The sequence below is a fragment of the Setaria italica genome, chromosome VII (genome assembly GCF_000263155.2).
Source record: "Setaria italica strain Yugu1 chromosome VII, Setaria_italica_v2.0, whole genome shotgun sequence".
In the NCBI taxonomy this organism is placed as follows: domain Eukaryota; kingdom Viridiplantae; phylum Streptophyta; class Magnoliopsida; order Poales; family Poaceae; genus Setaria; species Setaria italica.
In genome coordinates this window covers 32376731-32402711 of record NC_028456.1, presented here as the reverse complement: position 1 = coordinate 32402711, position 25981 = coordinate 32376731, and the positions used below count along the sequence as shown (strand labels likewise).

The window sequence follows — 25981 nt, the reverse complement described above, 5'->3', positions numbered from 1 at the left end:
ACTACAAATCAACGAAGCTTGCAAAATTGTAAACATTCAAACGCTTGCTAGACAACCTCCTGTCATCTCTTGTATCACATCCAATCTTGATTGTCATCTTGTAGAAGATTGCTCACGAGTAAACATATACGAGGATGAATATTGCATTGGTTACTATTTCATCAACTTTCTTGCCACTTGTAAGAAGTGGGGGCTAATGCTCATGAGCGTACAGACCACAGATAAGGAGCACGAAATCATATCTACTGAAACCATTGTAAGCAGGCTCCTTAATCTTTGCCCTGAACTGATTCATGATCTGAAGAAGCCCGCAGTGACCATTAGCATCCCATGGCAAGCTACACAGAGTTTTACAATTCTGGACTTTGGTCCTGAAGTTTTGGTCCTTCATTTTTATTTTCACCGCCACACGGTAAATGAAGAACCTTTTCTTTTCATGAACCTTCCAAAAGAAAGAGGGTTTATTTATCACCTCATAAAATTTATCAAGATTTATTCTATGTTCCTAATACCCACTAATCTAAGGACCTACACCTAGGACACCAACTCACTCTGGAGTCGGTTAGCTCTTTTAATTTCTAGTTACTTAGTGCGACGGGTCCTTTCGACGGTAGATCTGTCTTCTCACTTCTAGTGGCAGATCCACCTCAGATGAGGCTTATTTCCGGGTGGCAGAGCCAACCTACGATGAAGTCTAGACGCTTGTGATCCCAGGTGACAGAGCTAACCTTCGATGGATCACAACTTATGCACTAAGTACTTAAAAATTATATGGCCCAACCGGGAGACTAACACTTGTAAGAAACATAACTTTATTATAACACAACAATATTACACAAGAATATACAGTACCCTCTCTTTAGGGGCTAGCCTAGCACTCACCCTTTAATTGTACCATACTTCGTTCATCTACCATGCTTATGGTTGAATGGCATGGCAAGGAAGGGGTCTCTATTTATAGGCCAAGGGAGTTCATAGGATGATGACATGTGTCCCCTTCTAAAGTTTTCACTGGACAAATATCTATGTTCTACACTATCCTAATTTCTTCATGGCAACAACATCTAGTGTCTTCATGAAAAATATCATGGATCATGAATTGTGGGGAAGACTCTAGAAGTTTGTATTGGTTTCTACAAAAATGTCAGAGATATGATATGTGCTTTCCTTCAATATTCTACTAGGTTGGTTTATCTTGAGCACTAGGTTCCCCAGTTCCTGCATAATGCACTGTAAACATCACATTTATCAGCTATCGTGTTTCCGTACTCTATAACATGGTATTGTGGTACAGTCATATGGGTTGGTCATTTTGGGGGATGCCACTCATACTCACCTGGCATCTTGGCAGAGCATGTTAATTCGATCCCATGGAAAATATGCGCCTATAAAAGCCATACTAAGTTATCAACTCGACAACTCTTGAGTCACAAGGGTTACCTGCCTTCTCATGTCATCACTCTCGGTTCTCACTTTAGACTACTCAAAAGCTGTAGGAGAGATATACGTAGGCTTGTGGGGCATCAGGAGACGATGTTGTTGAGCAACGCTTCGCACCGGCTCTGTTGCTGCACCACCTGGCTGGTGTGGATTCGGCTTGGCTAACGGAACGGGGCACGGACAATATGTGTCAAGGACGAACAGCACGAATCTGAGCAAACAAGCGATGAGCGGATAAACGGCAGGTGTTTTCCTCGGAAGCGATGATTCAGATAAGCGCCGCCATGGAGCTAGGTCGAGCTATTAACTTTACTCTAGGGTTTACGACTGTTTCTAATTCAACCACCCTTACAGAGGGTGACCAGGGCCGTCGGATGACAGCTGGACGACGATGACGACTCTGCTTCTACCTCGCTTACTGACGAAACTGAAGAATGGGCAACGCAGGACTGATTGCATATTCAGAGATCCTCAGTCCGATTTTTCGATAAAAGAAACTTGAGGGGAACTGCAATAACTATTACTGTCAATCTGTCATCTCTGCTACACTTATCTTGATCTCAATTGTGAACTGATTTTTTTCATCTGACCTTCCACCTGGAATTCTTGACAGCAATACCGCATTTTTTTTTCTGAAAAGTTAGTAGCACATTTGCTTGTTCAAGAATTCAGCCTAGCATTAGCATAGCTCAATCATGAATCATGCCAAAGCTATAGTTCAGTGAAGCACTGACCATGCTATAATCAATTGATCCGTCGCTGAATTGTTGATTGGATTGGCGATTGACCCCCTGATGATGTGTCCAGCGATCCAACTTCAGAATTACAGCAATCCCTCACCAGGACAACGGAAAACCTGTCGAGTTAATGTACACCGGAGAGTGGAAGAGCGCGGTGGCAATGGTTAAAGCGTGCGGCAAGAGATCCAGCGTCCAGGAGATGGAACTTGGAAGGCGGGGATGGCCGGCGGTTCTCCGGCGAGCCGCGGCGTGACGAGCCGGCACCGCCGCGGAGCAGGTACGGCCTTTAGTAGGGGTGCGTGGGGGGGGGGGGGGGGACTGGCGCTGCGGCAGGGCGGAGGCTCGCGTGGGATGCCCCGCGGCCCGGCTGGCTGCGGCCGCCGGCGCCGGCACCGGCGCAAGCTCAACGGCTGCCGTGCCCGAGGCCGGCCCAAATATTTTCACAAAACCCCCTCGTTTGGATCGCGATCCAATATTTTACAATTAGACCCAGAATATTTGTATCGGGACCCCTAATGCGGATCGCGATTAATAATCGCGATCCGAGTATTTTCATATAGCCCCTACTAATTTACAAATAGCACCCTGCATCGGATCGCGATTGTTGCCCGCCGCCGGCGTCGTCTCCTCTCTTCTCCCTCCGCCCGATCTACCCCAGCAGCTGCGACCGGACTTCGGAGGCGTGCTCTATTTGCCGGCGTCCCCAGCGCACGTCTGAGATCGCACGGCCGGCCATGGCGCGCGGCTTGCTCAACACCCCCGCCTCCGTCTCCTCCCTGACCTCTCTGTAGCATGAGTATCGCGTGTGCTGCCACTGCAACCGCGAGTACGGTGGGTGCGATTCGTTGATGGCATGTGATCTTCTTCTGCAGCTGCTGCGCAACAGTGAATGAGCATGATGCCCTGGTGGCCTGGTCATACTCGTCCCCCTAGCTTGCAAGCCTGATTGGAGATAAAAAGGCTGCTTGTTATCTCCAATGGAAGATGTGTGCCTATATAAAAGTAAAACGAAGCTAATTACAGCTCTCAAGTCACAAGGGTTAACTTCTCACTTAGCTATACACGGTTATACATAGTAATCTCCTCTTAGATTCCGTTCCTTTCTCTGTACGAGGCGTAGTCATTGGCTTGCGAGGCATCAGGAGGCAATGTTGTCTACCAATATCGAAAACTAGGTAAGTCAGGGCACGATCTGGCCAACGGAGACAGGACACGGACAATATGTGTTCCCATCATATGCTACAGAGATGATGGAGCCCTGTTCCACCTCTATTCACTACGCTCTGCTTCATCCGCAGCACCTTGCAGTACAGTTCTACTTCTCTATGCTTGTGCATTACCGTGTAAGTTCCTTGGGCAAAGAAGGCAGCTAGCGATTTGCCAACAAAACCGTGCGTAGTGAAGAAGAACGTGCGTTAATCTCTTGTATATCTTTCCTAATACTCCATCAATATCGATTTACTTGTCGCTGCTAGTGCAAATGAGAAAGACTCTTTGTCGCCGGTAGCCTGGAAGAAAGGTATTTCTCTTTTTTGCCCCTGACTCAGCGCCGATCCCCTTCTCCGCCGCTGTCCGCCCGCGCCCCGCCCCGCACCCCCCACCACCCCGGACGCAGACCCTCACCCTCAGCGAGTGCTGCCTTTTCCGAGCATGGCGAGAGAGAGAGGCCACTGGAGAGCCCGAAGAACGTCTCGCTCATCATCCCGGCACCAGCCCCCGGCTGTAGTGACTAGTGGCGCCAGGGCACGGGTGAAGGACGCAGCAGCGCTGGGGGGCTCGGACTGGATGGCGGAGGAAGCACCGATGGAGCCGAGATCTTGGGCTCCATGCCACCCGACGAGGAGCATGGTGAAGATCTTGCTACCCCACCTAGGTGCAGCTCCGAGGCCGTGGCGGAGGGGAGCAACGGCAGGGCCGGGAGGGCCTTGGGCTCGACGGAGGAGTCCAGGGCGGCGCCATCACGTTTGGGTGGAGCCAAGGAGGAGCGGCGGCGCATTCGGGAGGAGCAGCGGTAGTCGTGGCGTGGAAAATAGAAGGGCAAAAGGGTAAAATCACTCTTTTCTTAATTTCGTCAAACTAACCGGGAACGACATCTAAATCGATACAGAGGGAGTATAATGCTATGTGCTTCTTTTAGATTGCATGTTTTCTTGAGCACGAGGTTCTTGCATAATGCACTATATATGAAGTGTCCGCGCGCGCGTAGTACAGTAGGGGTAGTATATATGATGGTCCAGAACCATTATTTAAAAACCGAATCAAAACAAAATATGGGGATTAAATGAGCTGCAACGCCCAATCGATATACTACTCCAATGAATTGTGTGCGCTGGATGCATCATGCACTTGATGACTTGCAGCCTTGTGGATGGTGTTGGTGATTTTGGGGGATGCCACTCATGCTCCTCTGGCCTCCTGGCAGAGCATGTTCAATTCATCACTCCCATGGAAATTGTGGGCCTATATGTAGAAGCCTTACCGAGTTTGCAACTCTTTGAGTCACGAGGGTTACCTTCTCATACCATGAACAATCGGTCCTCACTTTAGGCTACTCATCAAAAGCTGTATAGACATATACTGACTAGGTAGTATGCATTCTCCACGTGCACACGTTTACATACTTTAGAAATCTATAGATTTCATCATCAGTTCTCCACGGGAGATACACATAGGCCTGTGGGGCATCAGGGAGACGTTGCTGTTCATAGATGTGCTACACACTTGTTATGTTACTGCATGGACCACCTGGCTTGTGTGGATTCAGCATGGCCAACGGAACGGGGCAGGAACATCTGTGTCCAGATCTACGCGCCGAGAGGTTGTGCTTGAGTTGAGCTTCTCCTAGTAGATGCTCTGCGGCAGCAAGCACATTGTCTCATGTTGATCTGGTTGATGCAGTTGAAGGACACGACCATGTGCCTACTGAAAAACAACATAAGAATGTACTTCTAGGCAGAGCATGTTAATATATAGGAGCATCTCCCATGGAAAATGCGCGCCTATAAAAGTCATACTTAAGCTTACTACTATTGAGTCATAAGGGCTACCTTCTCATGTCATCACACTCGGTTCTAGCTTTAGGCTTCCACTCAGAAGACGTACTCCATAGGAGAGATACACATAGGCCTGTGAGGCATCGGGAGACGATGCTGTTGAGAAATGTTGGACTCTGGTTTTGTTACAGCAATCATTTGTCCAAGGTGGATTCAGCATGGCCAACGGAACGAGGCACCAACTATATGTGTTCAGATTATACACACCGAGAGCTTCCAGTGTGGCTCTACCCCGATGTGCTGTGGTCGCCGCGGAAGACCTCTGGACAGCAGAGTCTCCTGCAATGCAACGCTGGACAGTTTGGTCGTCTGCCAATCCTTCCTTAGCCTCTGCAGGTTGACAATTAGTGTCTGACTAATAACTGATACAGTGTTTAACAAGGGTGACAATTAGCCTCTGCAGGGTGACTGTCGATAATTTATGTGCACTGGAGTTGTCCAATTATCTATTCCTGAACTTTTGCTGCTCAATGCTCATGACAAGAACGCGTCACAGAAATGACAAGAATTTTCTTACTCAACAAAACTCATACTAGATCTATTGTGCAAAAACATACAATTCAAGATCAAATTTAAGAGAGGAAATGGATTAAGGACATCACGGAGAACTACAGCTTCATTGCTAGTTAACAATCAGTAGGTAGTGGAAAGATACAACAAATATGAACTGTGAAAAAACATGCATAAACATAAAGTCAATTGAGTTATCTCCACTTCAAGTACAAGCTGAGAAACATAACAAACTTCACAGATCAATACAGCAGTTAAATATTTTTATTATAAAAAACTGAAACAATAACAAACTTGCGTTCGGAGGTCAATACAACATAAGATCTCACAGCAGACAGCACTCACAAGCATTCTCAAATACACTAGAACAAACACACCCAACCTTAAGACATTTCTGAGAAGTACACATAACCGAGGGTGCCTCTTCGTTATGATCTTGTCAACTTTGTTGGTTTCATTCTTAAGCAAATGCTCATGTACGTATAGTCCAATGATAACTTTACAAAAGATCATCTACTAAACTCATTGTACACCTTTTTGTTGATATTCCTACCATGCTTGTTCAGCTTGTTCATCTTTGACAAAAAGCCACCATAATCATCCTTAGCGTAACCCTTGTGACTTAAGGACTCATAAGCGTAACCCTGGCACCATCACAGAACTACCAACTGCCAGAGAGAAGCAGCAGCCAAAAGGCTATCCATCTTCTCCAACTCCAAGGGAGTCCACCCTGCGAGCTAGTCAGAATCTCAGAAGAACAGGCTCCAACAATGCCCGTGCTGGTCGTCGTTCCTTGAGCGGCAACTCTGCTGGCGAAGAACTCACCGCGGACGAGAAAAGACGTCTTACATAGGAGATGATGAAGAAGGTGCAAGAAGCGGACCTTCTAATCCAGCAGCTGAGTGAATTGGGTGTGGGAGAGGACATCAGCCATGAGGAGCTGCAACCTCGATTTCATTCTTGATAACATTTGATGCAAATCTATTTTCTTGTTCGATGGGGAATTTGATTTCTTTGATCTTAGAACATTTAGAGAGCAGAAGGAGATCTTGCCGGCGACAACCGCGGTCGCAAGGAGCGATGGTGATCGTCGCAAGCAGTTGGGTACACCAAATTTACATATGTTTTGCTCATTTTTAAAACACCATCCTACAATATATTATTAATTGTGCTCCAAAAGTCTTGCATAAGAAATATCTAGTTATATAATTAAATGCGATCCAGTTCTATTACGCATGTTTTAGTTCTTCATTACATTTTTCAGTAGTACATGACCAAAGGGAATACGCTTTTTAAAATTGGCAAATTTATCTTATAGATGGTTACCATAGTTCCAAATTATTCACATAACACTATGAAACCGTCACTTTTGTCTAAAGGATGATGGGGGAAGGTTGCAGAGCTATACAAAACTTCCGAGAATTTCGACAAAAAAAACCCCATATGAATGGAGAATGGAGCATTGCATCCTTCTACAAAACAGTCGGGATACACTTAAACATATATCATCTACGTCGTCTCAAGGAAAAGCTAAAGCGCTTTGTGGAACATGAAACCGAACTGGAAGGGGATCAAATTCTGGACTATCTTGACAAGGAGGGTTTGCTGGTGTACATTGAAAAAGACGACACATTTGATTGGTCCTTCCAGTACCGCACAGTTACCGCCTTGGATGACTACCAACGCTTGGTCCCTCAAAATGGCGTACGTATTTTTTATATTAATCCATGAGTAACCCTGCAATAATTTTATCCTGATCCAAGGTGATTAATAGTGTTTTGAGTTGTTTTACCTCCTCGATGTATGGGTTTCAGACCCGGTTTTCCCCTTAAAACTGGGTTGTTTCTTCTAACAAATCACGCGGCAAAGCTTTTGCTGCCCTTTCAGAAAAGAGAGAGAGAGAGAGTGCGGCTAGGTGCTGATTACAATGACTTAGGGTGTTTGGCACACAGGGCTAAAGCCCCTATCACATCGAATGTTTGACACTAATTAAGAGTATTAAACATTAGTTAATTACAAAACTAATTGTACAACCCCTAGGCTAAATCGCTAGACGAATCTATTAAGCCTAATTAGTCCATGATTTGACAATATGGTGCTACAGTAACTATTCACTAATGATGGATTAATTAGGCTTAATAGATTCGTCTTGCAATTTAGCCTAGGGGTTCTGCTATTAGTTTTGTAATTAGCTCATATTTAGTCATCCTAATTAGTATCCGAACATCCGATGTCACAGGGCTAAAGTTTAGCTCCTGTCTCCCAAACACCCCCTTAGGCCTCCAAAACTAAGATTTATGCCTAGAACTTTATGATACAAACTAAATGGAAATCTCAGTGTGTGCTCCAATTTCATGAAAAGTAAAAAGTTACTAAAGTGTGTGTATATGAGTTCATGTTATGTAGGCTAAGCATTAATTAAATTTTAAAACACTTCAAACGCAATGCATGCTGTGATATGCCAACAAGTGTGTTTATGGCACTGCAGGACATTTTCTTTCACCTAGTTGCCCTTCTAGCTGGTCATTATCTTCTTCATGAAATTGTTCAAGGCTTTTTTTCCCGCTGTTGAGAATGGCAGACACTTATGATCGGCCATAGATGAATCAGTTTAAACGGAGAAAGGATTTTCTATTGAAATACTGGTACATTTTTTCTGTATTGCTAATATAGAGCGGTTTTTATAATAAAATAATTGAGATATTTATTTTGTAGCTTTAAGGTCATAATTGAAGTTACCTATTGCTTGTCATAAAGAAGTTTGTAATTAAATTACATATTCTCCGTCCATTTTTATGTAGGGTGGCTGTGAGTATGTCCATTGGGATGATTACCGCGAGTATTTTCATAAATATGAGATTGAACTAGAATATCTCAATTTCTGGGAAGAGTTATCAAAGAAGCTTAAGGTAATGCATCGTAGAGTATGTTGAGCAAAGCTCAAAATTTTGTACATTGCTTCTTTTTGTTCTGTCTAACAACCCTTTCAATTTGAGCCAGTGGATGGAAGATTATATACATATTGGATGGCCAACTCTTAAGGTAAGTGTGACCATACAAAAACCATAGACTGGCATTCTTTATCTATGTTTTGTATTACCATAATTACTCTTATCTTGTTCAGTGGAGAAGGATAAACAGCAGAGGAGAATCCCAAGCAATCAAGATCGCTACTGGCTTTTCCAATATAACCATCACTTTAGCTCATGCTGCCTAATATGTAGGATCTCTGGCACAACCTTCAGTTTGGTTTTGGCGGTTTGTTCTAACAATTGCATCGACTTCTTTCGGTTCAGGAATGCACTGATAGCATGAACGTGGAATTTTGTTGGTATAAGGAGTTAGATGGTGTCTACTTTGAGATTTGGAAGCGGGTCTCCAAGCTCAAGGTTAGCAGTTTGCACTATTTTTCAGTCTTTTGCGCAACTAAGTAACTATGGAGTGTTGGTTTCTTGTGTTGATAAATGCTAGTAATCCGTGCATTTTCTTTTGAAACATGTTCAGAAGAGTTTTAGAGAGGCTCTGGATGAAGTCTATAAATTGGACGTTTCCACTTCGCCAACATGTAATGAAATATGCACTGGAGAGTGGTGGCTTTGAGTTGGAAAGGGAGGTTGGTTTTTTCCCCTGCGCACATAATTTGCTAACTAGTGCAATCTTCTCGTTAATCTTTCTGTTTGATGCTTATCCGTTTTACCTCTTTCCTTCTCAGTTCCGCAATTGCACAGAAGACGTTACTGAAGAAGTAAGTACTTGTCTTCCTCTGACATGCAAAATTGGATCAACTGTTATGTCATATTTGAGATCTTTGTTCCTGCCTTTAGGTTACAGAGGAGAAAGCTCAGGCCTTGATTGCAGATGGTATCACAAAGCTGGTGCGCTACTTTCTGAAATCTCCTCTGCATGCTTATCATAGTTGATGTGGTGAACATCATTTCCCTGTGTTTGTTTTTTCAGAGGACCAGGCCGAAGTTCTGTGCGCAGTATATCAAAAAGAAGATAGAGATTGCCAGAGTCACCTTAAGTACATTTATTAATATATGTCCATATCTTCCATTTGTGGACGATCAAAATAGTTGCAGCCTCAACATCCTTGTAAGATATGTTTAACCCATTGGATGTGCTTCTTCATATAAATCTTTTACTAGATCATGAATCTGAGCTATCAAAAGCATGTTTTCTACCTTGCTTGTCCAAATGTGGTTCTATTTGGACAAGTTATTTGTCTGTTGCTTTTAAGGAGCTAATTACACCATGCAGTACAAATAGGAAAGCTATCCGTCTCTTTGTACGACATTGTCGTCATGTGGCAAGCGTTTAAACTATGCTTCCGTTGGGAAGGGAGCAAGCTTGCCCTAAGCTCATGTATGATGCTAGTTCCAAGATAGCGTCCGTGTTAATGTGCTCTGCTGTATTGTAGTTTATGCTAATGAGCCTGTCCGTTTGGAAACCATTTCAAACGTGACAATGATTTGGACAGCCGTGGCCTTTAAGCACCGCTCGATGTTGCCAAAACTAATGCATGAATAGGACGCCCTGATAATGCCGGGGCTGCTGGTCCATTTGGTCAGTCCACTTTGAAGTAATTCACACAAATTATGTTCGAGAAAAGCATATCCGAAAGACAAACGTCTCCATTTTGGAATGAAGTTGATTAAAATTAGAATAATTTAGCTTATGATAAAACTAAAACGACTTGCATGTCAGAATTAAAATAGATGCAGCACAGTTTTACCTTAATGCTTTTCTTTTGGCTAATTAACCTTACAGCTACATTTTTTTCCCTTCGGTGGATAACTAAATAGAAACGCAGCTTAAGAATATACCATTGTAGGATGGTAGAATTTTCTGCCTTATACTATAGTATCGAAACCACTATATGAAAATTCTTAAAAAAATATTCTGTTAGATCAGGAATTCAATCCGTAATTACATATTTTCTGCCTGTGATATAGCAGCAGCATCTACGCAGGAATGTTAGGCATTATTCCGAGCTAGGAGCATTTTGCAACACGAAAATGACCACATACACCATCTGAAAAAACTGACGATGCAAATAATAATAATCTTCTGTTGCTCTTATTCCCAATCATGAGAATATACAAGGCGGATGTCTATTGTGTTCACTGTAGCTTCCTCTGTAAGAGGAAAAGAAGAGAACTTCACAAGCGTGATTTCGTTACCACAGCAGGTTTGAAGCTCGCGATCCCAGTAATCTCTCTGCCCGTCACCAGGCTGTTAATGTCATAGGTGCCCTCGTAAGAAAATATTGGCTCCAAATCACAGAATGCCTGCACAGATAAGGACCGTTACAGACACTTTCTTTCTTCATGAAAGATTGAAATTTGAATCACACTGTTTACACAGTGCAATGAGCCTATCACAAACAAGCAAGTAGTAGAAAAGCTTTGAGGTGATCTTAAATTTTCTAACAATTTCAACATGTCTGGAGAAGATCAAAAGATGAAATCTCAGTAAATGTTGGGTCCCTCTTACCTTGGCAACCAGAAAATCAGCCAAAATGCCATTGCCACCCAATAGCTCTCGGCCAAGAGAAACTACCTCCCTGGCCTTCCTAGACGTCCACGCCTGCATCCAATTGGTCTCAGTAGATTGTACAAGATACAAATAATGATGCAAATTTCGTGGGACCCAAGAGGAGAAAACGATTGCTAGCTATATTGCAGTTTACCTACCTTTCCTAAACTAGCATGGCCTGGCGTCATTTTGCCTGACTCGTACAGCTTGCATAGTCGCCAGCCAATGAGAAGCATGGCCTGAATGTTGCCAAGCATTCGGACAAGCTTCTCTTGGTTGAGCTGAAAGGCCGCCAGCGGGGCTCCAAATTGTTTCCTTTCTTTCAAATACCTGTTCAGTAAAAGAATGTGATAAAGTGGAAATCTTAAACATATCAGGCTGAATAAACTGAATATAGATGTCGTAAGGTGATTCCCACCGATGGCAGATGTCAAAAACTCCCATTGATATGCCTATCGGTTGCCACGCCACCATAATGCGAGACATAGCGAGAACCTGTTTCAGAAGTTAAAACTTTAACCAAATCAAGTTCTGATTATCCGACAAAGCACAGAGTGTGAGAGGTTGTAAAAGATGTATCAAATACCTTGTTTATATCCTGAAATGAATTGATACCTGTTAATCTGTCTTCCTCAGGGACAAATACTTTATTTAGAATTATGTCTCCATTTTGAACCATTCTGAGTCCAATTTTGTTTTCAATTTTTGTGGCTTTTAGACCGGGAGCTCCTTTCTTCACAATAAATCTAAAATAGTGTATCACATTCATTGTCAGCAAGCAAGGTATTCCTTTCACTGATCAGCAATAGACATAGCTTCATACTGAGATGAACAAGAATAATATTAACAGTACCAGCAACACAAGGCTAGGGAGAGGGGGGGGGTGCGGAAGATGATTACCCGTTTAGTTGGTTTGTATCTGCATTCCTAGCTAAAATGATGAGCACATCTGCAAAAGTGCTGTTACCTATCCAGCGCTTTTGGCCATCTAAATGCCAACCACCAGGAACCTTCCAAAATAAAAACCAACATGATAAGTTAGTGTGAAAAGGCCACACTGTTATCATCAATAGAAATATCCAAATTTATATTCAGAAAAAAAATCATGCTTCCAAATAAAATACACCTTGGTTGCTGCAGTCCTTAAGGAGCTTGCATCACTTCCATAATCTGGTTCTGTCAATGCCTGCAGGAAGCAGACAGTTGTCAGAGGAAGGTGAAATATCAAACAGCATGCTCAATACTGAGATGCCGAGTGGTGGGTGCTGACATTACAAAACAAATGGTTAAAAAGTAAATTGGACAGTGTAACTCACCCAACAACCAACAGTTTTGAACTGCGCAAGAGATGGTAAGTATTTCTGCTTTTGAGCCTCAGATCCACAAAGAGCTACACTTTCAAAGAAATGAAACACTGAGCTTTAGTGCACAAAGTTGTTTTCTTAGCCAAGATCAAATGGAACATAATGTATAAAATGTTCTGAAGCAATGCTAGATTTACCAATCGTGGACATAGCCAAAGAGGAGTGTACTAAAATAAATGTGGAGCAACTCGCATCAACCCGTGCAACTTCTGCTATCGAAATAGCGCTAGCTGTAAGCGACAATCCTGGGCAACCATACCCCTGTACATTTGAAGGGGAAATCAATGAAATGTTGTGTACGTAGGCCTGACATTCGAAAATAAAGCACAAATTGTTTGGTCTGTACCTTTATTGTACCTCCAGCTAAGCCAAGAGATGCAAGGTTGGGAATGGCATGAAATGGGAATTCTGCCTTCTCCCAATACTGCAGAGTGAAATGAAACCATGTAAATTTATGTCAAGATGAGGCAGTATCGCAGACTTGCAGTGCATCAGCAAGTCAAAATGTCATGGTAGAGAAGAAGCATGGCACCTACTACACCACCACAAGATTTCAGCACACAAGACATGTCTTACAAAGAAGCTACTCCATATTAAAAAATTTGTGAGAAAATCAGAACTATTGCATATGCTGCATATGTTGTTTATGAAGTCTTGCTAAGGGAAACTCTAGACAGATAATTATATTCTTAACAAGTCTGAGTCAAGCAGTTCTTCTCTAGCAGCATAAGACCTTTTTATTGATCTTATCTGGCTACTTCAGTAACCCAGTATGTACATGTGAACTATTTTTATCTTCTTCAGCTCGATGAAGAATATATCTCCTACCATTACTCGTTAAAAAAAAGGTAAATGTATTTAGCAAGAACGTACTTCAGTCATAATGGGTGCGATTTCCTTTTCCATAATACCTCGGACCTTCTTCCTGAGTGCCTTCTCTTCATCAGTAAGCAAATCATCAAACTGATAGTAGTCCGACACTGCAACCAAAAACAGGTGAGCTCAAAAATAGATAAAAATGCCAAGTCATAATTCACCTGCTGCAAATTATGATACAGTAATCCAAGCTTGTAACACTATGCCATGCTAATGAACCTAACTGCCACCGGCATTTAGTTACAAAGTAAGCCTAGAGGAGATGGAGATTGAAAAAAAAAATCTAGTTCTTTCTGACAATGACAGAACATAACAAAATAGGTCCACATCACTTGTGGTTTAATGCAAATTGTACGAGTGAGCCGCCCAATTATTATCGAATCAGAAGCACTCTTGTCACAAAGAAAAGAACAAGGAAAGTCAATTGTTATTGTCGAAAGCTACCCATCAGATCAGATGGACCATTAGTTGACGCTACTGTTTTTAATGCACACCAAAGACTTCTTTTAGTTCCTACATAACCACGCCACAAGAAATCCATATCCTTCTAAGAAGCATTTAGCCTTTGTAATTTAACTCTGAATCCAACCAAACTCCACTGAGCATAACCATGGATAAGAGGGAAAAATCATAAACACAATCCAACAATTTTTTGGTAAATGGAAATTCCAAAACATGGTTGCAGCCTCCGGATGCCCAACTAATACATCATATTCTCTGCCTATAGCATCTCTAAGAACCTAGGAAACACAGGAGCGCTGCCAATCTGCACCCAATCAAGCAACACAAGACTAGAGAGATTACTTAAAAAGGATGAACAGGAAAGTCAATCCTCCACTCTAAAAGCAATGAGAAAGACATTGCTCTCAATCCCTTTCTCCACGCAGAAGCAAGGAGAATTTGCAGCTTACGCAACTTTAATTGATTGAACCGAAACTACTCCGACCTCTCCAATCAGAACCAAAAACAACCAAACAACGGGCACGACAGAAACAGCGGGAGCGGAGGCAGCGAGGGGACATCTCACCGGCGGGCGGGAAGAGCGACGCCGGCGTTGCCTGAGGGAACGCGAGCGCCACGTCCAGCGCCGGCAGCCCGACCTTGCTGCCGGCCCCGGCGCCACCGCTACCTGCAGCAGCAGCAGCAGTGAAAGGAACTGGTCAGCCACGGCGAGATCAAAAAAAACAACCCACCACCCGATTCCCCCAACCGGATCCTGCCGTCGGGGAGCTCGGTCCGCCACCCACCTCCCAAGCTTCCCATCGCCGCCCCGCGCCGCGCTCGAGGGCCCCGCGAACTTCCCCTCGTGGATCCGGCGAGCTCCCGATCAAGACGGAGCAGTAGGTGGAAAGAGGAGGAAGAGGAAGAGGAAGAGCGGCACGACACGATACGAAACGATTTGGAGGGTCGGAGAGACTGGGCTGGAGAGCCTTTAACGTGCTGGAACGTCCGGGGGGCCACCTGTCATAGGAAGTGAGCTGCGCAGGCGGTGACATCGCCTGTGGATATGGATGGGATGGGCATGGGCTCCCACGTCCAATCATCAGCCGCTGATGATGACGGCAACAGGCTCGCAGGCCCACATGGCGGTGGAAGGGCCGGGCTGGGCTGGCGCCTTGCCTGGAGTTGACGGGTCGCGTTTGCGTTGCAGCCGTTGCGTGGCGTGTCCGTCGGCTTGGCAGCAATTGGCATGCGTTGCGTCCCCGTTGACACGTCACGGATAGTACGGATTATCTTTGGGTCCAAGGCCTTTTTTTCCCTTCCCCTAACAAGGTGTCAAAGGTTTCACGTCGATTTCCTGTTAAGGACTTGATCAGCACGAGATCGAGATGCCGATGAATGCCAATGGTCTAATACTCTAACGGAGCAGCACAACTTTGCGTAGGTGCTAATAGAAGGTAAAGGCTATATCTCACTCAAGTGAAATATGGTCTTCCCTCACTCGAATTTTCTCACCGGAATTAAGCTCTGGCAAGATGAGGAGGTTCGGGGGTTAGTGTTTTGGGGTTGCTGAGGTTGGGAACTCACTGGCAACCTTAGAGGGAGGACCAGCGGCGATAGGCCGGACCAGCGGAGGTGGCGGGCATGGGGCGGTGAGGCGCGGCGACGGGGGCGCCACCGGCCGGGCGGCGGTGGATGGCGGTTGGGCGGTGCCAGGGCGGGAGCAGCGTAGCCTACGGCGGTGGTGGTCGAGATGGCGGTGGTGTCTTTGGCGGCGCCAGCCGGCGGAGACGGAGAGGGTGGCGGCGGACAGCGAGGCGGAGGAGGGAGGAGGGAGCGGCGGCGGTGGGAGGGCGGACCTCGCCGGCGCCGATGAGGTATCAAGGAGGAGGAGGGAGGTGGGGGCGGATGAGGGAGGGACGGCGTTGGGGTTGGTGGGGGGGGGAGTGGGGTGGGGGAGGGGGAGATAAAGGTAGAGAGAGGGAGTTGATCCGAGCCGTCAATTTTAAATCTAATATCTGAGAAATTCGAGTAAAAAAATCTTTCATTTCACTTGAGTGAGGGATAGACAATGTCACATGAAAATATAACGTGCGGTAACAACCCGTACTTCCTGTCCTTTGGCCTGCACTCCTGCTGAGGGAGAGACATGAAAGACCAAGCTGGCTGAGTCGAACATGTTTGAAGTTGTAGGCAATTTTTTTTCAAATAGTAAAACTCACCCGAGCAACCGTTTCTCACTTAGTCTGATGACAACGTTCAAACTCTCATTAAGAATTCTTTTGGTGATAACCCCCCCCCCCCCCCCCCCCCCCCGCCCCCAAAAAAAAAAAAGTTGAGAATGTACTCGCAACATTTTGCAAGGTAAAAATGACTACTCCAATGAACGTTAGCTGAGAAACTGACACTTAAATATCAACATCACTCTTTTGCTTCTCGTATTCCTACACTTTGGGGCTACAAATCACAAATTGGGCATCGCAACGGACACAAATGACACAAACCGTTTACAGCACCAATTGGGCATTCAGCCAAAGTTTGCAGGCATTCAAGCACACAAACCATCCTATTGCAGTTCCAGCCACTACTTAACACATCAACTCAAGGGAAACGGGAAAATAACTTCAGAGGCGTGATTTCGCTAACATGGCAGGCTTGAAGCTCGCCACCCCAGTGATCTCTCTGCCGGTCACCAGGCTGTTTATGTCATAGGTGCCCTCGTACGAGAAAATCGGCTCAAGATCACAGAACGCCTGCAAAGACAAGGATTGTTACGGACATATCCATCAGGGAAGGACGATTTGACTCAGTTTTCAAGGTGCAATGAGCCCATGACAAACAAGCAGCTAGGAGAAAATCTTAAAGAAAATATTGGACTTTGCAATTATTTTCCCATGTTAGGTGAATATCAAAAGAAGTAGTCTCAGTAAGACAGTAATGTTGGCTTTTTGGGTCCCTTCTTACCTTTGCGACTAGAAAATCAGCCAAAATGCCGTTGCCACCCAATAGCTCTCGTCCAAGAGAAACTACCTCCCTGGCCTTCCTGGATGTCCATGCCTGCATTCAGTTGCTGTCAGTAGATTGCACATGAAAACAGTAATGATGAAATCATTAAGATGAGGGAACCGTTCAACCAATGCTGGCTATTGTGTATTGCAACTTACGAACCTTGCCTAAACTACTATGACCTGATGTCATTTTGCCTGACTCGTAGAGCTTGCACAGTCTCCAGCCAACGAGAACCATGGCCTGAATGTTGCCGAGCATTCGAACAAGCTTTTCTTGGTTGAGCTGAAAAGCAGCCAGCGGAGCTCCAAATTGCTTCCTTTCTTTCAAATACCTAGTTAGTGACAGATTGTGAGATAGTGGAAGTTTAATGCTATCAGATCGAATAAACTAAAGCCAGATGTGCTGATGTGATACACACCTATGGCACATGTCAAAAACTCCCATTGATATGCCTATTGGCTGCCATGCCACCATAACGCGAGACATGGCAAACACCTGCTTAGGAAGTTTAAAACTTAATAAAAATCTTCATCCAAAAAATGGGGCAGAGGAGGTGGTAAAAGATGTATCCAGCACCTTGTTTATATCCTTAAATGAATTGATGCCAGGTAATCTGTCTTCCTCAGGGACAAATACTTTATTTAGAACTATGTCTCCATTTTGTACCATTCTCAGTCCAATTTTGTTTTCAATTTTTGTGGCTTTCAGACCGGGAGCTCCTTTCTTTACAATAAATCTAGAGCAAGTGTCTCATATTCAGTATCAGCGAGCAGGATAATATTTTCATTGACAAACAAAAGATATAGCTTCATACTGACATTTAGGGGCAATAGAAACAGTGCCGGCAACATAAAGACAGGAAAAAAAAAGGAAAAGACGATTACCCATTTAGTTGGTTTGTATCTGCATTCCTCGCTAAAATGATGAGCATATCTGCAAAAGTGCTGTTACCTATCCACCGCTTTTGACCATCTAAATGCCAACCACCAGGTACCTTCCAAAATAAAAACCAACATTATAAGGTAGTGCGGAAAGGTCATGTTGTCATCTCACCTAATATTTGCAAATTGATCTTTCAGAAAAATGTTACGCTTCCAAACTAATTTAACCTTGGTTGCTGCAGTCCTTAAGGAGCTTGCATCACTTCCATAATCTGGTTCTGTCAATGCCTGCAGAAAGCAGACAATCCTCTCAGAGAGGTGAAGTGTCAAATAGCATGCTCAATACTGAAGTGCTGACAGTATAAGCACAAAGCGCTAAAATATAAATTGGACAATGGAACTCACCCAACAACCGAGAGTTTTAAACTCAGCAAGAGATGGTAAGTACTTCTGCTTTTGAACCTCTGACCCACAAAGATCTACGCTTGACCAAAAATAAGAATTGAAACACTTAGCTTGGGTGTACAAAGTTATTGTTCTTGGTATCCCATGGAACATAAAGTATAAATGGTAACGAAACAAAGCTAGATTACCAATCGTGGGCATTACAAGAGAGGCATGCACTAGAATAAACGTGGAGCAGCTTGCATCGACCCGTGCAACTTCTGCTGTTGAAATAGCACTAGCTGTAAGTGATAGTCCTGGGCACCCATATCCCTGAAATTCCCAAGCACAAATAACAACAATAAAATTTCAGTCACATGTTGAGCATATGGGTGAGAGCTGACAATCGAAGATGGAGCACAGATAGAACTAGTTTGGTTTGTACCTTTGTTGTACCTCCAGCTAGGCCAAGAGTTGCAAGTTTAGGAATGGCATGAAATGGGAATTCCGCCTTCTCCCAGTACTGCAGAAGTAAAATGACACCGTGACAAGATACGGCTTGCAGCACATCAGCAAGTCAGAACTATGGAGTAAACAACCGTATCTCACAGCAAAAAAACCAGAAGCGTAGTGCACTACTACAAGGTTTGCACAAATGATATGTTTCACAAAAAAGCTACTCCATGTCATGCATATTGTGACATGTGAGAAATCAGAAAGGCTTGTAACTGTCTTTAGCAAGAACTTACTTCAGGCATAATGGGTGCGATTTCCTTTTCCATAATACCTCGGACCTTCTTCCTGAGTGCCTTGTCTTCATCAGTCAGCAAATCATCAAACTGGTAGTAGTCCGACACTGCAACCAACAACAGGTCAGATCGAGGCTCGAGGGTAAGTAAATGGCAACTCATAATTGAAATGCTGCAAATTTGCAGTAATCCAAGTTTGTAGTTTGTAAGCAACACTGTGGAATGCTGAAGAACCTAACTGCCAAAGCAACCCATCTGATGGTATATCTGTTCAAGTGTTCAATTACAGATTGCAAAAAACAATCGAGTTCTTTTCTGAAAAACAACAGAACTACAGAACATAAGAAAACAGATCCACATCAATAGTGGTTTAATGTAAGTTGCCCAAGTGAACCGCCCAACTATTATCCAATCAGAAGACTCTATTGTCGCAAGGCAAACTATTTTTTTTTTGAGCGATTCGAGGGGGAGAGCATCCCCACCTACTTTGTATTACTTCAGAGCTTATCGCAAGCTCAACAAAACAATGAGTTTCAGCATTTTACAATTGATGGGGGAGGGGGATGCGTGTCGCATTTTACATATTGAAACTAAATGGTGCACACCAGGCTTCAGCTACCAATCGATCGGCCCTCGGTAGTCGGCAAGACCATAAGCGAGCTTCCTCTTTGCAGGAGAGCAGGAGGCGTGGCAGAGAGGGCTCCAATCCTCTGAACACAACATCATGCCTGTGCTTCCACAGCTGCCAAGAGCACAGGAGGAGGTACGTAGAGTAGAAAGCGTCTGGGACGGTGGGCGGCCGTTGAAGCTCCCACAGTGTTGATACAGAGGCTGTACCACTGATTTCCACCCCAATTGCTGCCCAGAACTGAGTGGCGAAGGAGCAGTGCAGGATCAAGTGGTCTGTGGATTCACTTCCAGAGTTGCAAACCTCACAAAGACATTGTCGACGATGTTCTTGTGCAGTAGGTTTGTTTTGCACTGTATCCTGTGCTGGACCAGCAGCCATGCGAAGAAACGTACCCGAGGCGGCGCATGGTTTAGCCACACAAACTTGTAGAAGGTGCAGTTCTCGTCAGGGCGGACCTGCATTGCCGTGGAGTACACAGGGCCAGCACGCAGCACGCCGTCTGTTGCTGCGAGAGAGCAGCGTCGTTGGTCAGGTGCATCAGAGAGGGCAACATCATCCAGGAGTCCGTCCAGAGCTGCAAGTTCGGCGGCCGCCGCTCTGGTCAGGCGTGACACAAAGTGCGTGCGGAGCGGCTGGGACAATGCTTCAGCAACAGAAGCAGTCTCCTTGGTTGCATGGCTGTGGAGGGCCGGGAAAGCCTCGACGAGTTGGCCTGTGGGCAGCCAGTTGTCAAACCAAAAGGAGGTTGATAAGCCGTCGCCAATAACAGAGACCGCGATGGCCCTGTAAACCGGCAGGAGTTCACGCAGGTCGTCCCAGTGCGAGCCCCTCACTTCCCCTTGCAGCGAGGCAAGAGTGATCTGATCTTGGATCCATTTTGCCCAGGACTAGTCACCAGGATGATGTAGGCGATGCAGGAGCTTCAGCACGAGGCACTGATTGAACGTCCGTAGGTCCTTGACGCCAAGTCCTCCTTGTTCCTTGGGAACACAGACACGCTCCCAAGCAATCAGGCATTGGGCACCGAGAAGTAGAGGATTCACCTGACCATAAGAAGGCACGTCTCCGTTTGTCAAGCTCATCGATGGTCCCTTGAGGAAGAAGCATTGCAGAGAGGATGTAAAACAGGGCGCTGTCGAGCACAGCATTTACCAACACAGTTGTACCCATTGCATTAAGCAGCGACGCTTGCCAACCTACCAGATACCTGTCTGCTCGGGCAATCAAGGGGGCAAAAGCATTCAGGTTAAGTTTCACATTGGATAATGGCATCCCCAGGTACTTCTGTGGGAACTGTTCTTGCCAGCAGCCAAGGATGGAAATAAGATGCGGCAGTTCCTCAGCATCCACGTTCCTGGGAACCACCGTGCTCTTATGAAAGTTGATCTGTAACCCAGTGGCCTCTGCAAACTGGTCCAGCAGTTGTTTCAGTCGGAGGACGTCAGTTGTAGCCGCTTTGAGGACGATCAACGTGCCGTCCGCGTACTGAAGAACCGGGCATGCAATGCTGTCTGCAGCCGGGTGGTGGACGCCGCCGTCGGACTTGATTAACATCTGCAGAACATCAGCAACCAGTAGGAAGAGGTAGGGCGAAAGGGGATCGCCTTGCCTTAGTCCACGTTTACAGGTGAACCATTTTCCAGGGCACCCATTCAGGAGAATTGCAGACTTGGAGGTGCTTAAGATATGTTGGATCCAGGAACACCAGGTTGAAGGGAAGCCTCTGTGGTCGAGGATGCGTAGTAAGCTGTCCGGAGTCAAAAGCTTTTGCGAAGCCCAGCTTAAGAACGAGAGCCGGCAGCTTACGTTTATGGCAATATTGGACAAGTTCCATGGCATAGATGAAGTTTTCCGATATTGAGCGTCCCTTGATGAAGCCCGTCTTGTCCAAATCAATGAGCTTGGCAATCTCTTGCTGGAGCCGGGTGGTAAGCATTTTTGCTAGGATTTTCATTGGGCAGTTCTGCAGACAAATCGGGCGGAAATCTCCTGGCTTGACTGCACCAGTCTTTTTAGGCAACAAGACAATGTATGCTCTGTTGATTCTGTCCAAGTCGACCTCCCCAGTGGCAAAGGCCTGCACGAGGTTCATGACCTTATCTTTGACAGTGTCCCAAGCCGCAGCATAGAAGCCTGGCCCAAATCCGTCAGGCCCCGGAGCACTGTGTCGATTCATTTGCTGGATTGCCAGTTTGGCTTCAAGACAGGTGAAGGGCGCCTATTTGTAATTATTGAAAGCAACCCATCTGATGGTCTATCAGTTCAAGTGTTCAACTACTGTTCAAGACTTGAAGGTACAGTTCCTAAACAAGAAGGCATCCAAGTCACAAGAAATCTGTATCTTTCTAATCGCTTATTAACCGTGGATAAAAGGAAGAAAAAATAATAGCAGTAAACTCAAATTTCAGAGCACGTTTGCAGCCTCCGTATGCCCAACAGATCCCTCGTATATATTCTCCTTCTGACAGATCTAGGGGACTAGGACACACCAGAGAGTTGCTGATTTGCGCCGAATCGAGGCAACGCGAGACGAGACATCACTGCAAGTCTGCAAAAGGATGGATAGGACGGCACATTCTCCATTCAAAACTCTAAAGGCGATGAGCATGGCATTGCTACAAATTCCTTTTCCAGATGGAAAGCAAGGAGCATTTGCAGTTTAAACCACCGTAATTGTTACCTTTCCAACTTGAACGGGGAGGGAGCTACACTAGCACGAGTGAAACAGCGGAGAGCGAGCCAGCCATGGCAGGGGCTCACCAGCGGGCGGGAAGAGGGACGCCGGCGTGGCCTGGGGGAACGCGAGCGTCACGTCTAGCGCCGGCAGCCCGACCTTGGCGCCAGCCCCGCCGCCGCCGCCACCGCCACCGCCTCCGCCTGCAAGCACGATGTGCGAAGCAGCAAATCAGCCACCTCGAAAATCGAAACCCAACCGGGAGGTTCGGTTTCCACGCCGGATCCCGGCCGCCGTTCCAGAGACCAGAGGTGCGTTCGCCACCCACCTCCCAAGCTGCCCATCGCCGTGCCGCACTCGAGAGCCCGCGTGGTCGTGGAGCCGCTGAGCTCCCGACCAAAGGAGTACGAGGAGAGGAGGAAGACGCGAACTCGAGACGAGGAAACGAAACGCTTCGGACGAACGAAGCCTTCACGTGTGCGGGAACAGGGGTCGTTGGGTCGTTCAGGGCCCACTTGTCATCGAGTGATGTCGCAGGAGCGGCGCGGCGCGGGTGATTACCTGGCAGAGGACAGAGGTGGATGGATCGGTGCGCACCAACTGCACGGTGGTCCCGCGGGCCGCGGCACATTATTCAACAGATCGGACCGGAGTGAACCACCAGACCCGCGGTACTCTATGTTTAAGGTTTACCGGTCCAACAACACCAGTCTTAATGGAAGATTTCATGAAAGTTTCATGTGCATTAAATTCTATATCACATCAGAAAATTTGTTAACAGCAAAGTCATTACGAGGAGAGAGAAGGAAGAGTTTCATCAAATGTCAGAGGAGTTTTATCCCCATGACACTCATCAGTCACCAAATTCTCAGTCTTGGTAAATGTGCAATAAGGGTCCCTTTGGTAGGGCTATTTCAACAGCTCCACCACCGGCTTCAGGAGGAGCTATACCAAACGCCTAAATCTAAAACGGCTTTGGGGGCGGAGCACTGAAGGAGCCGTTCGCACAAATGAACTAAGGCAACGGAGCCGAAAATAGCAGCTCTGCCCGACTCCTCCTCATCTCCACAAGCACGAGTACCCCTCAAGTTTCGTAGCTATTACAACAGAAATGGCACCGTGTCTCTCCATCCCTCGTCCCCCTCTCTTACCGGCAGCGTGGCGACATGCAGCCGGCCAAAGGACCACCAATGACTGGTCTAAGTGCTTCACGCCTCGTTCCTACCCCAGCTGGCGCTAGCACGATTGTGCCGCCCGGCGGGGCCCAGGCACCTGGCTCTGCGGTCTAGCCTCGCCTGACAGCAACGGATGCCTTATGCAGCTCGGGCCAGCAGCTGCGGAGTGCCGGAGTAGCAGCACAAGCGCCCGAGCAGCACCAGATACGATGCGACAGCAACACGCCAGCACACATGGGGATGGACGGAGGAGCGACGCGATGTGTCGCAGAGCAAAAGAGGATGGAGCTAGAGTGCGCCACCGTGGAGAAAGGATAAGGAAGAGTCAAAGGACAAGGAGCAATAAAGAAAGGAGAAAAGGATAAAAAACGAAGGGAGAAAAATGGAGGAAAAAAGAGAGAAAGAGAAACTATTAGTTTAATCTATAATTATATATGTTAATCCTTTTCTATTTCATATGAAATTACAAATATAAATTGAAGAAAAGTACAAATTCATTTGTACAACAAGTGAAATAGCTAGGGGCACATTGGACATTTGACATCTTTCATTCATTTATGAAAAATAGGAGAAGTCGTTTTGCCAAACGGTTTACTAAAACGGTTTCAACTCCACCGCAGAAGCCACTTCACCAACGGAGCTAGAGCCGGAGCCGTTTGCGGAGGAGCTGAAGCCCTTCCAAAGGGACCCTCAAACTGTGCGTTGAGATTGGCCTTAGACCGTCGAACCATCAGCTCTATTGTTACTTCATAGCCGTTGACGTGTAATATGATTCTGTTAGGATTTCGTGACTTTAGGAGATACAAATCGCCAGCTCAATAGGACCGTACCTTGGTCCAATTGCGCGGATGAATTTATAATCAAACAAGATTGGATGTCCATATTTTCAATTTAGTTTGTTCTAATCTGGTTTTAACAACCACTGCTACAGCCCACGGCCGCTGAGGGGTAGGGGGTGCTTTTCAAGTGGAACAAGTCGGTTTCATATGTCAGAGATGCATTATGTTTTTGGGTGGTTGGTTGCCCGCTAGCGGAGAGAGTCGCCACGCATCCAGCTTCAGCTGTGTAGGAGAAGAGGGTTAGAGCGCAAGGATGCCTGGACGGTCATGTCATGTTTGCTTAACATACCGGGAAGCATAATTTTTTAGAAACTAGTTGTAAATTTTGCCAATTAGAGTTCACTCAGTTGTTGGAAGAAAAAAAGGGCTCTTTCAACATCTAGGAACCAAGCCCTAGGGACGGAGCTAGTTTTGTTGAGGTCAACATGGGCAATGGTACAGTACACTCAGGTTTTGTGAACTTCGTTAGATGTGTACACTATCAAAGATTTTGGATGAAGAGATTCGTCTCGGAATCAAAGACAATAATCGCACACATAACCTCCAATTTTCTGGTTCATCCCGTGACCCACCGTAAAGCCCAAACCTCCCAACATTATTTAGGTCCTGTTTGGATACAAACTCCTAAAGTTTAGTAGTGTACTAAAGTTTAGGACCCTCAAATTGCTAGTCCTAAAATTTAGAATAGAGCTATTTGGATGGACTACTAAAGAGACCTTAAAGGGAAAATATCATTTTTACCCCCCAATTACTCCTCTAAACTACCCCTGTACTGTTCACGACATTAATGCATGCGAGGGCAATAGGGGTAGAGGGGACTTGGGGACCACTTTTAGGAGAAATAGGATCCATTAGTATCCCCTGATCCTCCTAATGAAAATGACCCTTCTAAAGTTTAGGAGTGCACTTTTAGGATCCATGTTTAGATGCACAAATACTAAAAGTATCCTAAAAATGGACTCTTAATTTTTAGGAGGGTGTATCCAAACAAAACCTTAAGACTTTTTCAGTCGAAAAGGTAAGATTATTGAACATTAATTTCCGACACACAAGCAGCACTGTTCTCCCTTTGTTTTTGGGCGGCTGGTCTACACGAAGTCCCGATGCATGGACCGGGAAGAAAGAGTGCCAGTCCAAGGGCTGGCTCCGTCGTCCAGATCAAAGATGTCAGTGATAATAACTTAACACGTGTCGCTCCCTCGTTGGCCGGTCAAAGGAAACCCTCTCGTGCGCCGCATCCGCTGAGACGATATCTTCTCTGGATCCCAAGAGGATTTCCCTCCCCCTGCTTTTCTTCAACCCGATGCCTTTGTTTATTGTTTTTGCCAACCCTCCGCCACCCCCCCCCCCCCCCCCCAACAATATGCCGCAGGCTAAGCACGTGCGCGAACAAAAGCTTGCCGTACCTGTGGCGGCGGCGGACGGGTCCAAGACAAGAGGCGCCCTGTGTGAAGCCGCAAAGCGTGGCGTGATGTGAAAGCGGAGGGCGGCGGCACGCAGCTACGCGACACGCCCAAGCCGTCCTCCCGGCCGCACTCGCCGTTGGACGCACGCACCGTGTCCCACTCCCACCCGGCCACCCGAGCATGCTACGTCATATCGTTTGTGTTCTCACTTCTCAGCAAAACATAATCACTCCCACCGATAATAATGATCGTTCATGTTAAAATTTCTGGC

General features: G+C 45.9%; 2 protein-coding genes across 2 annotated transcripts; both read right to left on the bottom strand.

Moving 5' to 3' along the window:
• Window positions 1-10606: 10606 nt before the first annotated feature.
• LOC101774257 (acyl-coenzyme A oxidase 4, peroxisomal) lies at window positions 10607-14928 on the bottom strand. The gene is made up of 13 exons (XM_004977070.3): window positions 14769-14928; window positions 14549-14650; window positions 13519-13625; window positions 12992-13069; window positions 12783-12906; window positions 12598-12671; window positions 12408-12467; window positions 12182-12291; window positions 11868-12027; window positions 11700-11776; window positions 11440-11611; window positions 11240-11332; window positions 10607-11034 (listed from the first exon to the last, which is right to left on the bottom strand). Exons 1-13 carry the CDS (start codon window positions 14782-14784, stop codon window positions 10906-10908), a joined length of 1302 nt encoding a protein of 433 aa, XP_004977127.1. The 5' UTR covers window positions 14785-14928; the 3' UTR covers window positions 10607-10905.
• A 1442-nt stretch (window positions 14929-16370) lies between these two features.
• On the bottom strand, window positions 16371-22752 carry LOC101773857 (acyl-coenzyme A oxidase 4, peroxisomal). Its single transcript, XM_004977069.3, has 13 exons — window positions 22619-22752; window positions 22377-22493; window positions 18986-19092; window positions 18682-18759; window positions 18446-18569; window positions 18258-18331; window positions 18081-18140; window positions 17856-17965; window positions 17548-17707; window positions 17390-17466; window positions 17131-17302; window positions 16927-17019; window positions 16371-16715 (listed from the first exon to the last, which is right to left on the bottom strand). Exons 1-13 carry the CDS (start codon window positions 22632-22634, stop codon window positions 16587-16589), a joined length of 1317 nt encoding a protein of 438 aa, XP_004977126.1. The 5' UTR covers window positions 22635-22752; the 3' UTR covers window positions 16371-16586.
• Between the last annotated feature and the right edge of the window lie 3229 nt (window positions 22753-25981).

Coding starts and splice junctions, on each gene's coding strand:
- LOC101773857 (XM_004977069.3), bottom strand. Junction 18,760..18,985: donor TCGCACCCATTATGCCTGAA/GTAAGTTCTTGC, acceptor TTACTTCTGCAG/TACTGGGAGAAGGCGGAATT. Junction 17,708..17,855: donor GATACAAACCAACTAAATGG/GTAATCGTCTTT, acceptor CACTTGCTCTAG/ATTTATTGTAAAGAAAGGAG.
- LOC101774257 (XM_004977070.3), bottom strand. Junction 13,070..13,518: donor TCGCACCCATTATGACTGAA/GTACGTTCTTGC, acceptor TTCACTCTGCAG/TATTGGGAGAAGGCAGAATT. Junction 11,035..11,239: donor CTGATTTTCTGGTTGCCAAG/GTAAGAGGGACC, acceptor TTATCTGTGCAG/GCATTCTGTGATTTGGAGCC.